The sequence below is a fragment of the Nannobrachium achirus genome (assembly GCF_963921795.1).
Source record: "Nannobrachium achirus genome assembly, chromosome: 14".
NCBI lineage: Eukaryota > Metazoa > Chordata > Actinopteri > Myctophiformes > Myctophidae > Nannobrachium > Nannobrachium achirus.
Window position 1 is genome coordinate 13705830 of NC_137821.1, and position 18504 is coordinate 13724333.

At 43.5% G+C, this 18504-nt stretch overlaps 1 protein-coding gene across 1 annotated transcript in view; it reads left to right on the top strand.

Annotated features, from left to right (window-relative positions):
• Positions 1 to 12717: 12717 nt before the first annotated feature.
• The window catches only part of LOC308297820 (urea transporter 1), a gene marked incomplete at both ends in the record, with an annotated part of 54274 nt that continues 48487 nt past the window's right edge, over positions 12718 to 18504 (top strand). The window contains one exon of the mRNA XM_080741387.1: positions 12718 to 12847. Coding sequence (XP_080597513.1) covers positions 12718 to 12847 — 130 coding nt within the window. The remainder of the gene's footprint in view (positions 12848 to 18504) is intronic.

Sequence of the window (18504 nt, forward strand, 5' to 3'; positions counted from 1 at the left end):
CTGCGATTGAGGTGAAAGAGAAAAGTGGAAAGTTGTGAGCTAACTATTAGCTATTTTTGTGTGTGTGTGTGTGTGTGTGTGTGTGTGTGTGTGTGTGTGTGTGTGTGTGTGTGTGTGTGTGTGTGTGTTCTGGCTACGCCCCCCTCGGTTGAAATTGGATCCGCCGGTCCCATAGCTGGGAATACGAGCCAATGGACGGCGGTCACCATGGCAACGGGGGGCCAATGATAGAGTTATGGGCGGTTTTATTCCCTACGCTCTACCTACATCGGACGTTCTCCCTACCTACCGCTTGGAAGTGGGATGCGGCTTTAAGCCAATTGTAAATACTAGAAGCTGGTCTAGTCGGCGACCTGGCCAACTCGGGAACTATGTAAATAGGGAATGAATGCCCCGCCCTTTAATGCAAATCCCATTATACTGTTGTCATAGGACCCGTTTTGACCATCTGTGTCCATTTATGCCCATATATGGAGATATCTGTATCTGTCTGTCTGTCGGCGTCCATTTTATGTCCATATATGGAGATCACTGCAGATATAGTTCTGGGTCCATTTTATGCCCATATATGCCCATATATGGAGTTATCTGTCTATCTGCGTCCATTTTATGCCCATATTGGAGATCTCTGTATCTGTCTGTCTGTGTCCCTTTTATCCCCATTATGGAGATCTCTGTATCTGTCTGTGCCTCCGACTGTGTTGCAGACACATGTGCTGGTTCCCCCTTTAATGCAAACCCCATTATACCTGTTGTCATAGGACCCGTTTTGACCATCTGTTTGCCTGTGTCCATTTATGCCCATATATGGAGTATCTGTCTGTGCCTCCGACTGTGTTGCAGACACAGTGCCGGTTCCCCCTTTAATGCAAACCCCATTATACCTGTTGTCATAGGACCCGTTTTGACCATCTGTTTGCCTGTGTCCATTTATGCCCATATATGGAGATATCTGTATCTGTCTGTCTGCGTCCACTTTATGCCCATATATGGAGATCTTTGACCATCTGTTTGCCTGTGTCCATTTATGTCCATATATGGAGATATATGTATCTGTCTGTCTGCATCCATTTTATGCCCATATATGGAGATCTATGCAGACACAGTGCCAGTTCCGGAAAATGCTGATGTCAGACATCAGAATCCGAACCTGGGGTTTGCATTAAAGGGGGAACCGGCACTGTGTCTGCAACACAGTCGGAGGCACAGACAGATACAGAGATCTCCATAATGGGAATAAAGGGACACAGACAAACAGATGGAGGAGGAGACAAACTTAATGCAAACCCCATTATACCTGTTGTCATAGGACCCGTTTTGACCATCTGTTTGCCTGTGTCCATTTATGCCCATATATGGAGATATCTGTATCTGTCTGTCTGCGTCCACTTTATGCCCATATATGGAGATCTTTCACCATCTGTTTGCCTGTGTCCATTTATGCCCATATATGGAGATATCTGTATCTGTCTGTCTGCATCCATTTTATGCCCATATATGGAGATCTATGCAGACACAGTGTCAGTTCCGGAAAATCCTGATGTCAGACATCAGAATCCGAACCTTTCGTGCTGGTTACAGAAAATCGTGTATCGGGTCGGGTCGAGGCCGAGCACTGCACTACCTGCTGTGGTGGGGAACGCGTGTGCCGAATTTGAAATAGGGAATGAATGCCCCACCCTTTAATGCAAACCCCATGAATGCCCCACCCTTTAATGCAAACCCCAATATACCTGTTGTCATAGGACCCGTTTTGACCATCTGTTTGCCTTTGTCCACTTATGCCCATATATGAAGATCTCTGGACACACAGTACCGGTTGCGGAAAACTCTGATGTCAGACATCAGCTCCGCATACAGGCATTCATTTTATTCCCATATATGGAGAACGCGCGTGCCGGTGGGACGAACGGTTCTCGAGATATGCGGATTACATACATACACACTCACAGAGATTTTTTGTTGACTCATGTGGCGTACGTGATGTCAGAGCCTTTTATGAGGTGATGTCACAAATCTCACAATGCCTCAGCGCTTGCACCGATTTCCGCCCCTGTATCTGCCCATATGCCCATATATGGAGATCTCTGTATCAGTCTGTGTCCCTTTTATGCCTATATACGGAGATATATGTCTATATATGCCCATATACTGTATGGAGATCTCTGTATCTGCCCATATGCCCATATATGGAGTTCTCAGTCTTATGCCCATATACGGAGATATCTGTCGGTTCGAGGCAAGGCCCGGCACTGCAGTGATGTCACAATGAGTCAGCGCTTGCGCCCGGCACTGCAGTGATGTCACAATGACCGATTTTGCGCCGATTTCCTCCGGAACAGCCTGATGTCAACAATCAGCCCCGCATAAGGAGATTCCGAACGTTTCGCGCCGGTTAGGGAAAACCGCGCGTCGGGTCGGGTCGAGGCCCGGCACTGCACTCCGTGCCGCGGCGGGGAGCGCGCGTGCCGAATCTGAAGCCGGTGGGACGAACGGTTCTCGAGATACGCGGATTACAAACACACACGCAGAGACTTCTCGCATTTATAGATAGATAAGATTGTATTGTAAACGTGTTTTCTCATGCCAATAAACCCCTTTGAATTGAATTGAATTGAGTGGAGAAGGAGCAGTGGTGGAAAGTAACTACCGGTAAGTCTACATTTACTCAAGTGCTGTAGCCTACTTTTTTAAGGTACAAACTTGAGGTATTTGTACTTTATTTGAGTATTTCCAATGTCCAATACACTTACACTTACTTTGTAACAGAGTATTTCTACTGGCAGTACTGAAAATGTGAGTACCGTTTCCATCACTGATTTTAGTATTTGCTTGGGGTCGGGGGGTTCAGGGTGTCGCACCAAATTCTGGGCCCAGGGTACTTTAACTATTGAATATAGCAGATATACAAGCTCACAGCACGGCACGCTTGTAGATCTGCTATTTTTGAAAAATCGTGAAAATTTCTTTGAAAAGTCTTTGAATATTTCAGATCCTTCTAAGGTTTTTTGAAAAACTTATGTTTTATATGTCACTGGTGCTCAAACCTTTTCATGTCAAGGACCCCAGAAATGATATGTATTTGGCCACGGACCCCCATCTAAAAACATTTAGTTCCAGGGACGCCCCAGAAGCAAAATACATATTCAAAGATTTGCACACATTTTCACAAAAATAGCAAATCTACAAGCTGTCTACAAGCTGTGAGCTTTATAAAGTATCAAATAATGAAGGCCCTTCCACCTTGGGCCTTAGTAACTCAGTCCCACTCCCCACCAACCCCCCCCCCCCCCCCCTTGTGACATCTGCCTGGGGCAGGGGGGGGGGGGGGTTAATGGGAGAGGTTTAACAAGAGAAGGTGGTGTGAAGATGAGATGGGAGATAAGAGGAACAGAGAGTGAGTGGAGGAGGAGAGGAAGGCAGACACGAGGATGCTCTACCTAAGCTGCATGGTCCATCGCTCTCTCTCATTCTCTCTAATAGAGTGTGAAAAACACAAGAGCCTCTTATGTTGATGCTAACTGTTGAAAAATCATTGTCAGTTGACCACTTATTTGACCTTATTACAGAAATAAATGAGAAATAGCTGATGTACAAGATCACAACACATAGCTATTTTTGAATGTGTGCGTGTGCGCGTGTGCGTGTGCGTGTGCGTGTGCGTGTGTGTGTGTGTGTGTGTTTATTTGTTAATGTAAGATAGAAAGAGATCAGAGAGAGAGGAAGAGAGAGAGAGAGAGAGAGAGAGAGAGAGGGCAGAGAAAGAGTGAGGGAGGGAGAAAGGTGGAAAGAAAGAGAGAGAAAGAGAGAGAGAGATGGAGGACTCAGGAAAAGGGAAAGGTCCATTGCCATGTAAACCGAAAGGAATTGGTGACTGCATTTTCTTTTATTCTTTTTCATTCTTTTTTTTTCTTTTTTTTCTTTTTTGCCAGACAGTCACCCTGGCTCGTCACACGGTAAACAGAATGTACCGCTGCAGGACGGTGGCATCATGTCCAGGTTTGGGGAAAACAACCTGCTTGTTACTGATCGGCCTTCCTGCTCCTCTATCCATTCATGCATGCCACTGTCACTCTTCTGTTCCCGTTTCACTGTATTATCTCCAGCTTCTAAAGTTTCATTCCTTTAGGACAGTGGTTCTCAACCTGTGGGTCGGGATCCCCAAGGGGGTCCTCACATTATTATTTTTTTTGGGGGGGGGGGTCCCCAGATGATTAACTTAATGCGAAACACTGTTTTCTCTCTCAACAGTAAACAAACCAACATAAAGTTTAAGTGTATAGAGGGTGTCTGCACATTTCTAAAGTGACTTTTTAAAACCTCTATTGTCCAAAATGTCAAAAATTACAGGCGTTGCGAGGCGTTGTGAGCATGTAGATCTGCTATTTTCACAATAGAACCGTGTTATACAAAATGTAATGCCTCAAGTCAACTCTTAGTGCTCGTAGGGTGGAGGGGTACCCAGTTAAAATATGATTTATTGGGGGGTCGCGGCCTGAAAAGGTTGAGGACCACTGCTTTAGGACAGTGGCTGTCAACATTTTCAAGGAGTCCAGGACACCCAGGATTGGTCAAATATTTGTCTGACGTTGTGCCAGGGAGTCAGGAACCTCAAAAGAAAAGATTTGTGGTGTTGAAATAGTTTTGTATTTTATTTTGATTTTGCCAAATGGTGCTATCCAGCAGCACTCGTTCCTTCCAGGGGGTAACCAGCTAATACCCCCATTTTATTTTTTGTCTATTTTCAAAATAAGGTTGAGAAATGTTGAGAGAATGCTCTACTGTCTTTTAAAATGGGGGTTCCGCAGCCAATACATTTACATTTGGGGGTCCTTGACATGAAACTGAGAATCACTGCACTAAAGGCCTGTCCAGATTCTTAACTTTTCGTCGGGAAGGTCGGGTTCAAGTACAAAACGACGTCAATCTGAACTTCTGAAAAGCATTAGCCCAAATTAGAGTTCGGAAAGCTGCACGTTGAAAAGTCGGAACTCTCCGACGAGAGTATGGACTGGCCTTAACATAATTTCTGCGAGGCGTTGAGAGCTTGTAGATCGGCTATTTTTGGCAAATAGGTTTGGTGTAGAGGTAAATAAAAAAAATAAAAAAACATCTGAAGTACAGAGTGAAAAGTATCAACGTGGTTAAATAATAATAAAAAAAAAAAAAACACCAACATGAATAACATGTAATGATGACAGTGCTGTCAAACAAGTCGATGAAAATCTGCATCACAATTTAATACAATATGTAGTGGGGTGGGGGGTCCCTGCTTTATCTCCCTCTCAGCTAATAGGCCAGTCAATCTAAGCAAAAAAAGGGCCTGACCAAAAATAAATTGCAATAGTAATGGTTCAAGGTTTTTTATGATCCTTAGAGTCATCCAAAAAACATGTTAAAAGTTTTCCATTTTATTCTTAGTGGATCAAGGTGAATTCAGGGGGTTCAGGTTTGGGTCCCTTCACTCACTATACAGGAAAAAAAGACCCCCCAAAAAAATCTTCTTTAGGTAGCATGTGAGGGGTCTAACTAGGGGTTTTTCATGATTCTGAATCCATTCCAAGCATTTGTTTTGCACGAAAAACATTGCTCGGGCTAAAAAACTGACCCCCAAAACTATGGTTTAGTGATGAGTCATCACTTTTCTGGGGTCAGGTGAGTTTTGTTGTGTCCCTTTTTAGCCCGAGGAATGTTTTTCGTGCAAAACAAATGCTTGCAATGGATTCAGGATCATGAAAAACCCCTAGTTAGACCCCTCACATGCTACTTATAGATGTTTTTGGAAGTCTTTTTTTCTGTATAGTAAGTGAAGGGACCCAAACTTGAACCCCCTGAATTCACCTTGATCCACTAAGAATAAAATGGAAAACTTTTAACATGTTTTTTGGATGACTCTAAGGATCATAAAAAACCTTGAACTATTGCAATTTCTTTTGGGTCAAACCTCAGATTGACTGGCCTATAAGGGGTCCTTGGCCTGAAAACATTGAAGACCCCTCCCTGTCATAGATGACATATCCCAGATGCATCACAGACGCATCGCAGTCTGGCCACACTTCCTGGCAGAGAGCACTCCAATAAACACGTGAAACTTTTCTAGTGTTTTTTAGTCATGGCTGCCAGTTCCCATCTGATGTTATGTGGGAGTTCATTCTGCTCTACACCGTACTTAATAACTGCTAGCTTGCATAAGGTCTTCATTCTGCTCTACACCGTACTTAATAACTGCTAGCTTGCATAAGGTCTTCAGTGCTGGCCTTAAATCTAAGATGTACAGGTCATCCACGAGTGTTTTGTTAACTTTGTATCCGCCATAGAGGATGATACGATCTCCCACCATGCAACAGCACATCCTAGACCTCCAATGAGGGCCTCTCCCCTTACCCTTAACCTTCTTTTTGGAGAAGGTCTCTGGATTGAATTTCCACAGTTCATAGGGTGCGCGCATGAAAGTAACTGTCTTCCTATTCTTTCTGCCACCAATGTACAGCTCTCCTTTGTAGGTGAAAGCTGGAAGGTCCCATTGTCTGTCTTGAGGAATCTGTGCAGAAGGCGTGTTCAGCCAGCAGTTGGTCTCTGTGTCAAACACTCTGATGCCCTCGTTCCCATACCCCCCGAATACAAACATCTTTGTTCCGATGACGGTGGCAGATTGATGTGATGAAAGAGTACCGCTGGTGTAAATTAAAGACCAGACCATTGTGGTGGTGTTCAATTTATAGATGTCGGTTGTGTACCACCCTCTATCGTAATGCAGCTGGGTGGCTCCTCCATAAATATACATGACCTTCCCCAAGACAAAGGCTGAGTGGTGGTGCCTCGCCTCTGGAACGGTTCCAGAAATCTCTGGCTTGAACCATCTGTGGGTGCTGACATCAAAGGCATAGAGAAGGTTGCAGGATACCCTCCCCAGATGTAGATCGTATATTCTATGAGCACAGCTGTGTGGTCCCTGCGCCTGCAGGGAACATCATGAGGACGTTCTACTCCTCCAGTCACTGGGGGCAACTTCATCCAACATAAAGACACTGTGTTGAAGATGTTTACTTCAATCGGATCACCGTTGTTCACTCCCCCTCCAAAGTAGTACACCTTGTCTTCTACTACCGCAACAGCTGCAGGCCTGTGTGCTTTTGGTCCTCCACTCAAGTGTACTGTCCAGCGAAACATTTTACACTGCAAATAGTGAACCAAATAACTATCCAGGGTTTGGAACTTAACTCTACACACATCAAAGTTTCTGATGACAATCAGTTCATTTTTAAGGATAATTTCAAGGTTGTGATGATGACGATGTGATGTCATTACATTATGATGCCATTTTGTAGAATAAGCTGTGACTCTACAGGATCGTCTTGGAGCGGAGGGCGGTCTTTGCTCCAAGGAGCGGAGGAAAATCCTGGCTCCAAGCAAATTTGAAAACTTGCCGGCTCACACTCAATTAAAAATAGCGCCGCTCCACTCGCCGCTCACACTCAGCTCTGCTCACATGCTCTGGTGTGGTGTCTATGTACAGTGTACTGTATGTGTGTGTATGTATGTATGTATGTATGAGCATGGAACTCCATGTATGGAGATAACTAACGTCACGGACAGAACGGCCCATACAAGGAGATATGCACATGTGTTGTGTTTGGTACCATGCGAAGCACTGCTCACCTCGCACGGTGCGATTTTTTTGGGTCAGCAGCAGCACCATATAACATCATGCATCTCCATATTTAGGTATATATCGAAACTAAAGTCAAGTCTCTGTCCATCACACATCTTGAGAACTGGCCAACTGATCAGAACGCTGCACCGGCTGCTACTTTTAGTCTCACCTCATAGTGTCACGTTTATGTACACATCTGCATAATACTGCTATTGCGTTAATATTCTATTTTGGATTACTTGATCTTTTTCTATGCTCTGTTTTCTCTCTCTCTGCTCTTACACTAGCGTGCACACAAATATAAACTAGAAAGGCAGTTCCTGCAGAAACTGTGTGGGCTCGCTGAAAACGCGCACAGGGTTATTATGCGCATTATTATTATTATGGACAGTAATAAATGTACACATCCCTCCTCAGAAGAACTTGAGATTCAGCTCAAGGACTTGAGATTCAGCTCAAGGACTTGAGATTCAGCTCAAGCCCAAGCAGTAATATTGGATTCCTCGCTGTGTGTTTTTTTTTGTTGTTAATTATAAAAGATTGTAAAAAAGTGCTAGCAATAATAACTGCGTAAAGCTGAAAAATGATTGTATAATTTTTTTAGCACAAGGAATGTGGAAGTAGTAAATAAAGAATAAAGTGGGGACAACTAGTGTGTTCTCGCTAGAGCGAGCCCACAATAAATCAGCCACTTCTTTGCACCTGTAAACCTGTGATGTGACGGTAACATTCGTATTCTGAATACCTGCGCGCTCGTGTGTGCGTGTGACTGATGGACTGTGAGATAGGAGGGGGAGACAGAAGGGAGGCTGAGGTATTTATTGCAAAGCAAATGGAAGATAGATGGAAGGGAAAGGGTTTCTTTATGAGGCAACAGGGTACAACACACACAGGGGTGTCACAAGGGGGGGAAATGTGGGACTGAGTTACCAGGGCCCAAGGTTATTTTATACTTTAGCTATTGAAAAATAGCTACTCGGTGCCGCGCTGTGAGCTTGTATATCTGCTATTTTTTGAGTGGTGGTCACAACGCTCCTATACGTGGCCGTGTGTGTGGGTATGTCTGTCTGTCTCCGTGTCTGTCTGTCTGTCTGTCTGTCTGTCTGTATGCAGCCTACAGTACCTTTTTTGACCACACATGTTAAGGGAGGGGCGCTGTTGTTCAGGCCAGACACACACACACACACACACACACACACACACACACACACACACACACACACACACACACACACACACACACACACACACACACACACACACACACACACACACACACACACACACACACACACACACACACACACAGACACACACACAGGATGGATACCAGTGGCGACCTGAGTGACATGCATTTTATTATTCATATTTTGTTTAATATTGTTAATATTTTTTATTATATATATATACAGGTACCGTATATATATATTTGTTTTGCTGTTGCGCAGCCTCCACGACCACCGCTCAGTTCACACGGGTGTGATTTTTTTTAAAGTTGTGCAAATCTTTTGAATATATGTATTTTTTTAAGCGAACATTCGTAAAGATTTTACTTCTGTGGGGCTGTCCCTGAAATTAAATATTTTGAGATGGGGGTCCGTGGCCAAATACATATAATCTTTGGGGGTTCTTCACATGAAAAAAGTTTGAGCAACACTGACATAGAAACATTGATTTTTCAAAAACCCTTGGAAGGATTTGAAATATTCAAATTGAAATACACATTTTGACGACTTTTCCAAAAAAATAGCAGATCTACAAGCTCGCAGTGCGGCACTCGGTGCCCACAGTGAATCCTTGTACCCAGGGCCCAGAATTGGGTGTGACGCCCCTGAACACACATACAGAGAGAGGGTGAAGAGAGAGAGAGGGGCAGAAGAGGGAGAGGGAGAGGTGGGGGAGGGAGAATAAGAGAGAGAGAGAGCAAGAGAGTGATGGGAGGGAGAGAACGTGACCGGGAGAGAGGGTCATGTGACAGTACAGAATGAATCAAAAACCAGTATCTCCCTAATCGGGAGATAAGTGACCGTCAGGTCGGCAACCCCATGGTGGCGCTAGAAGAGGGGCATGTGAGGGCATGGTTTGGCAGCCCTAGTGGCCTAGTGGTTTGAGTGTCCGCCCTGAGACTGGGAGATCGGGGTTCAAACCCCGGTCGGGTCATACCAAAGACTAAAAAATGGGTATCAGTGCCTCCCTGCTTGGAACTCAGCATCAAGGGTTGGGGGTAAGTCCCTGCGACATATTGTACTAGCGTCATGTCCAGGGGGTGTACTTGTACATCAAAGCTGCCTCACGCTACAGAAACAGGAGATAGGCTCCTGCCGAGTCATATGGGACTCATGGCTCGGCAAGGCTTACTTACTTACTTACTCTCTCCCATGATATATGCGTATATTTTCCCTTGTCACCTGCTTGGCTCCTTGGTGGTGCATATGAGAGTCTGAACTGTCACTGGGTGGACTGTAGGGCCATACCCACCTGCACAAACACTTGGCTGCACTCCCAGCTGCATGAGATAAAATGGCCTGGGAGATATTCTCAGAAACAGCACTGTGATGCTTTCTGACATGTTGTTACTGCTCTTCCCCCTGTGGTGTAAAGTAACTAAGTACATTTACTCAAGTACTGTGTTTTGAGGTATTTTTGAGTGGTGCTAACTGCTCCTACATCTAGCTTGGTCTGTTTTACGTTTGTATGTCACACACTTGGCTCATTGGCCAAGCTTCACGGGATGCATAATGAAACTAGAACTGCACTCTGTCGAGGTGCCAACTGCCATAGCACACCATGAGGTGTTCCTTCAGTGACATCACCACTGGCATCACCAGGGGTCCCTCATTGGCTGTTAATGATGAATTACTATTGTAGATTTTGATGCCCTGTTGTATCTGTATGTATTGTCTCTTGAATGTACTGTATGCATTGACCTGACCAATGGCAATTTTCCATATCTAGTTGGTCATAGTGATGATGCATTATAACATCTCTCTCTCTCTCTCTCTCTCTCTCTCTCTCTCTCTCTCTCTCTCTCTCTCTCTCTCTCTCTCTCTCTCTCTCTCTCTCTCTCTCTCTCTCTCTCTCTCTCTCTCTCTCTCTCTCTCTCTCTCTCTCTCTCGAGATAAGCATTCATCCAGCAATAACAGTGAGGTTAGTGAGCACACCTGTTGAATAAACTCCAGATAACACAGTGTCCACTTAGTGGTGTAAGGCAAACACACACACACACGCGCGAACACACACACACGCGCGAACACACACACACACACGCGCACACGCACACGCACACGCACACACACACACACACACACACACACACACACACACACACACACACACACACATTTCAATCATTTATTTATGTCCACATAAGAGTATAATATTACAAGGTGCTTTAAGTAATGTACAGTCATCATATCTTGGACAAATATCCAATACCCACAAACCATTCAAGGTTACAAGTAACACCGCCTTCGCCATATTTGGCGACTACCGATAGTAGAAGAGTTTGCACAGAATTTTGCAAGCTGTTTAGCTGCTTTTTTTGGCATCCCAAGTTGTTAGAAGCCTCTTACAACCAACCTATGTACGTGTCCACACACACACACACACACACACACACACACACACACACACACACACACACACACACACACACACACACACACACACACACACACACACACACACACACACACACACACACACACAGCAACTATATCAGGCATATACTGTAACTCCACAATAACCACCAAAACCCTAACCTGAACCTTTTCCTAACTATAAACCTAAGTGCTTACATTCAATACTTACTTGCATTGCTGGGGACCCCCTGGAACCCCCTCAAGGACCGCTGACCCCTGATGCTAATCCCTGAATACCTCATCCAAACACTGACCCCAACATGAATGCTTTGCACATTGTGAAACATTAAAACGACAGCCGTACCGCAGGGGACATGGAAGTGTACACATTAGGGTCAAGATTTTGGTCTTTGTTATCCGCAGGGATTCTTTGGTCCCCACAAGTGTAGTGAACAAACACACACACACACACACACACACACACACACACACACACACACACACACACACACACACACACACACACACACACACACACACACACACACACACACACACACACACACACACACACACACACACACACAGCAATAAAAGGTAGATGAGTAGCTTGGATGGATAAACAATAGCTTAAGAGATCATACTGGGAGAAGAGCAGAAAGACACACAGAAGAGACGACTGGTGGAGCAAATAATTGCGCAACAACAGAAACGAAGCCCAGGGGCCCCAAGAAGAGCTGCATGCAGGACTTTGTTCCAAGACTGGAGGGAGTTGGTCAGAGGCTGAATGAATACGTTACTGCCACGGTCCATCATCGGTTTATAAGTTATCCGGGGTGAGAGAGAGGAGTGTGAGAGGAGTAAGAGAGGAGAAGGACAGGCGAATACGGATCCATGCTGTGGTTTGAAGACAAGGTCACTATAAGGGCTTTGTATCTCACATCTGATCCTCAGGACTGACTTTCCACATTGTGATTCGCAGGTGATGGATAACTACCCACATTGTGATTTAGAAGTGATCGGATCGGATTAACAATCCACATTGTGATTTGCAAGTGATTGGATTAATTATCCACATTGTGATTTGCAAGTGATGGGATTAACTATCCAGATTGTCATTTGACGAGTGATTGGATTAATTATCCACATTGTGATTTGATCATTGATTGGATTAATTATCCAAATTGTGATTTAGAAGTGATCAGATCGGATTAATTAGCCACATTGTGATTTGGCAAGTGATTGGATTGACTGCCCACTTTGTGATTTGCAAGTGAATGGATTAACTGTCCACGTTGTGATTTGCGAGTGATTGGATCTGATTTCTGTGCTCAGACTTCGTCCAATCATCTGTATTGGTTGCTGTGGTATAGGCGTGAGAAATACTTATAAACTCATAATCTGTCGCACGGCGGCGTCACTTGCCGGAAACAGCAGATCTACAAGCTACCTGCGCTGTAGATAATAGTCCAAGTTGCAGTCATGTGGATGGACACCAAAGCGGAGGGCAAGCAGCCGGCTGGCAGGAGCAGAGCCGGGCTCCGCCAGCGTGTTGTTAACGCTCTGCTCTACTGGAGCGGAGATATGACTCACCTGGACCAGTACATGGAAGGTAGGAGCCAGCAGGGGCGTCACAATGGGGGAGTGGGACTGAGTGGTTACTAGGGCCCAAGGTGGAGGTGCCCGGAATTATTTTATACTTTATTTTATACTAAAAAATCACACCCAATGTGAAGTGAGCGGTGGTCGTGCATGCATAACGTCTTCAGACTAGGATTTGAGTCTAGGATGTACAGGCTATGCTACACACACACGTTTTGCTATGGCAAAACGCTGAGGGAAAAGGCTACAGACACACGACATATGACATCACTAGACAAACATGATGCTACGTACACACATTTTGCTATGGCAAAACGCTGAGGAAAAAGGCTACAGACACACGCACAGCCACTTATAGGAGCGGTTTGCACCGCTCAAAAAATAGCAGATATACAAGCTCGCAATGCGCACTGCAAACCTATAGATCTGCTATATAAGTCGTGAAAATCTGTGCAAATCTTTGAATATACAGTATGTATTTTTAAGCAAACATTTGTGACTCAAATTTTGCTTCTGGGGGGTCCCTGGAACTAAATATTTTGAGATGGGGGGTCCGTGGCCAAATACATACAATTTTGGGGGTCCTTCACATGAAAAGGTTTGAGCACCACTGACATAGAAACATAGGTTTTTCAAAAAACCTTAGAAGGCTCTGAAATATTCAAAGACTTTCACAAATTTTCACGATTTTTCAAAAATAGCAGATCTACAAGCTTGCAGCGCGGCGAGCTTGTATATCTGCTATTTTTCAATAGTTAAAGCACAAAATAATGCGTAATAATGCGCTCCCAGTCTAAATGGGTTAAACCCCCTCCCCCTATAAAGAACATTCATGGGGGTCCCGCAGTGAATACTTGTACCCAGGGCCCAGAATTTGGTGTGACACCCCTGGGAGCCAGGGTTCGTCAATATGTCCGTACACAAAGACTTGGCCTTGTCTGTGGCAAACTATATATTTTGCTTTTACACACCATAATGTTCATAATGTTATCTTGATCATAAGACCCAATTACTGAACGTCAGTCGCCAGGTTTTCTTCAGAATATGTATGACACCGATTTACTATGACACTATGGCACGGCACATTAGGATTTCAAGGACCCCATAACACATGTTTGGACCCCCCCGAGTTATTAACAGTTTTACTGCTCACAACATTTCTACTGTAATTTCAAATAGAGTGTCCAGGACAAGCAGTGGCTCTGCTAATTTAACTTACATCCCCTGTAGGGGCCATAGTACAGTAGAATGTTGTAAAATAAACCTGGCACTTTTTAACATCAGGTCACTTTTAAACAAGCCATCCTCTGTAAATGATATAATCTGTGAAGAGAAATTAGATGTAATTTTTTTAACGGAAACATGGCTGGGCACAGATGGAGCTGTTGCACTTGGCATCGCCTGTCCACCAAACTATCATTTTATTCAATCAGTGCGCGAAGGAAAAAGAGGTGGAGGTTTGGCATACATTTTCTCTGACATTTTTAAATTCAAGGTCCTGTCTTTTGGAAGTTTTTCATCCTTTGAATATCAAGCTAACTTATTTGAGAGTCAATCCCCTGTTCTAATGATTACGTTATATCGCCCACCAAAATGTAGCAAAGCCTTATTTCTTACAGAAATATCAGAACTTCTATCTATCTGTTCCACGGACTATGAGAGAACCCTTATTGCTGGTGATACTAACTTGCATGTGGACATTGTCACAGATCTTACGGCTATGTGTTTCTTACAGTTACTGCATTCCCTTGATTTTGTTCAGCATGTTACCGGGCCAACACACAATCAAGGCCACACCCTTGATCTCGTGATCTCTAAAGGGCTAAATATTTCTATGGACAGGATTATCGCTAAGCCTGACTTATCAGACCACTATTTACTGTGTTTTAATATGACTGTCTCTGATCTAGAAAAAAACAATAGAGAATATACTATAAAAAAGAGATTTTTCGGGTCTTCGGCAGCAGAAGAGTTTGCCAGCCATCTTGCATGTGCACCCTGCCTTCCTGATACTCCCTCAGTAAATGATATGGTTCAACGTTTTAATCTTAAATTAGAGTCAGCTCTGGATATAGTGGCTCCTATGAAAACTAAAAAGAAATATAACTCCAAAATAACACCCTGGATAAACGATCATATACGTTCACTCAAAAAACAATGCCGCAGAGCAGAGCGAGCTTGGAGAAAAAATAAATTAGCTATCCACCAAGAGATATTTAAGTCGTCAACAGCCACCTATAATAAAACCATGCGTCTGGCTAGGCAGGCCTATTTTTCCGGAATTATTAATGAGAATAAGAACAATGCTAGGGTCTTATTCTCTACCATTGAACGCCTTTTAAACCCCCCCCAGTCCTACAAGCAGTCACTCCCTGCCTCTAAAGCAAAGTGTAATGAGTTTGCATCCTTCTTTGACAACAAAATTGTTAACATTCGAGCTGGTATTATGAATAATTCTGTCACAAATGCAAATGCGGTTAATGGTGCCATTTGTAAAAGCGTTGATAAATCTAGGGGGAGCCTAGTATCATTTTGTGCAATTGATGAAGAGGAACTTCGTAAAACCATATCGCAAATGACATCGTCTTCTTGCTCGCTGGATGTAATACCCACGCCGTTTCTTAAAGAGGTTGTAGACTGTGTTATTGAAGATATCCTAAAAATAGTAAACAGCTCTATACAATCAGGCGTCTTCCCAGACTCACTTAAAACGGCCGTAGTTAAGCCCTTACTCAAAAAACCCAACCTTGACCCGTCAGTGCTGGATAATTATAGACCCATCTCTAATTTACCTTTTCTGGGCAAGGTCCTAGAAAAAATTATCTTTCATCAATTGGATGTGTTTCTGCAGAACAATAAGGTGCATAACAAATTCCAATCCGGTTTCAGGAAAGGACACAGCACAGAAACTGCACTTTTAAAAGTTATTAATGATCTTAGGGTGGCTGCTGACAACAAAGATGTGTCCGTTCTCCTACTGCTGGACCTATCGGCGGCTTTTGACACAATTGACCATACAATTCTAATACAACGTCTCGAACACTGGGTAGGACTGTCAGGTACAGCTCTGTCCTGGTTTTGCTCTTACCTAACAGGCAGAAGCTACTCTGTTAATCTAGCTGACTTTGAGTCAAACAAACACAACATCTGCTCTGGTATTCCACAGGGCTCGATTCTTGGTCCTTTATTATTCTCCCTCTATATACTGCCGCTGGGAGAACTTATTTCCGCTCACGGTGTGAATTTCCATTTCTATGCTGATGACACCCAGTTGTACCTTTCGGTGGCTCCGGATGACCCCTGTGCTCTAGACCCATTGCTGACGTGTGTGTCTAGCATAAAATGCTGGATGAGTGAAAACTTTCTCAAGCTAAATGAGGACAAGACAGAAGTTCTCATAATAGGTTCTACTGCCCAGAGAGAATCAATAATAAGTAGACTTGGTAACCTGGCTAAAGAAAGTAACACCTCTGTAAAGAACCTGGGGGTGATCATTGATGCTGAATTAAATTTTAATACACACATTAATCATGTCACGAAGATTGCCTTCTTTCACCTTAGAAATATTGCGCGAATTAGAGCCTATCTGTCGCTGAACGATGCAAAAACGCTGATCCACGCTTTTGTTTTCTCTCGGCTTGATTACTGCAATGCACTTCTCTCCGGTCTGCCAAAGAAATCAACTGACAGACTACAACTTGTTCAAAATGCAGCAGCCAGAGTTTTAACTAAAACTAAGATAAGAGAACATATTACTCCAGTTTTAGCGTCGCTACACTGGCTCCCGGTTGTTTTTAGGATTGATTTTAAAATTCTTTTACTTGTTTATAAAGCTCTAAATGGTCTGGCACCTTCGTACCTCTATGACTGCCTGCATAGATATGTTCCAACCCGCCCACTCAGGTCCTCTAGTGCAGACCTACTTGAGGCGCCAACAATGACATATAAAAAATATGGTGAAGCAGCTTTCTGCTTCTATGGACCGACAGCTTGGAATAAACTCCCACTACACCTAAGACAGGCAGCCTCGGTGGATAGCTTTAAAGCACAGCTCAAGACCTATTTCTTTACTCTTGCTTTTAGCTGAATGTTTAAATCCCTGTGCTGCTACTGACGTCCGCACTGCTCTGAAATTGTTCTTCAATGTTTTATGTTTTTATTTTTCTGCTTTATTGTAATCATTTTAATTATTTCTTTTTATTATGTATTTTTTATTTTATTTTACTTTTCTCTGTTAAGCACTTGTGCTTCATTTTATGCTCTGTAAAGCACTTTGAGCTGCATTTCATGTCATGAAAGGTGCTATACAAATAAAGTTTTATTATTATTATTATTATAAGTCCATGTGGTTCCATTTGTACACTTGTACGGCCCCATTTACACTGGCAGCCAAATCCAGCCTGAATCAGATCGGTGTCACATTCAGATTGGAATCTGATTTGTTCCATGTGACCATTTAAACCAATCGGATTCCAATCTGGATGTGGCACAGATCTGATTCAGGCTGGATTTGGCTGACAGTGTAAATGGGGCCGTACAAGTGTACAAATGGAACCAAATTGACTTATGGGGTCCTTCAGGCTGGATTTGGCTGCAACGTAAACCAGGCCGTAGCTATTTATGTGTTTGTTTACTCATTTTGGCCCTAGAAATTACCTACATCTTGGCAAAAACGGCTCAGAGTTTGTTGTATGCCCAGTGTCCCATTGGCCAAGCTTCGCAGGACGCGCTGTGATTGGCTAGCGGTACGCTTGATGAAATTAACTCATAACTTTCACCGTTCACTTCACACTTGAAGTGAGGTGTGATTTTTATTAATAGTGAAAATATCAGTAAGATAAAATACACAAGTGGTTAGAAAGTACATCTTCAGTGTTTGAAGTCTGTAAAAAAAGATTACTGTAAATTATTTATACTCTCTGATGTAGTTACTGTAGATGCTGAAGCACATTTGACACGATCAAACAGTAAGAACCGTTAAAAATAGATCACTTAGATTTCATTTCAGCATGCAGACATGGAAAACTGCATAATCTCCCCTCTCCAGTTATAACCAATGATAAATGGTCACTTTTTCTTTCTGCCAGGCAAATGGAGCAATAAATGTCTTTAGGCAGCCATCCGCTTGAGATGAACAACCTTCAGATTGACCTTTTGGTCATTTTGTGCAATTATTAACCCATTAGACCCGGGAAAGTATCTGTCCTTTTAGATTTCAACCACTTTAACTATTATACTCTGCAATTCAAATGAACCAGATATACAAGCTCATAGCACGTCACATGAGCTTGTAGATCTGCTCTTTCTGAAAAACCGAGAAAAGGCTGATCTACAAGCTATGAGCTTTTGACAAATTGGGGGTCCCCGGGGGAGCGCGTTGATATCGCGACGTAACATTTGTTCGACACAGGTGATGTTAACCTGGTGAAATGCTAACCTGCCGACGCTGGTGAATGTTAAGTTTGCTAACCTGGTGAATGTTAACCACTATGCCTACACCTAATCCAAATCATAACCTCAATAAAACTATGCCAAAACCTAAGCCTAACCCTAACCCTTAGTCAAAATAATGAAACGTGGAAATAGCGAGATTTCCGCGATCCCCGGAACCAAAAGCATACCTTTCAGATATGCTTCCTAGACCTTTCAAGGAATATTTTAAGACCA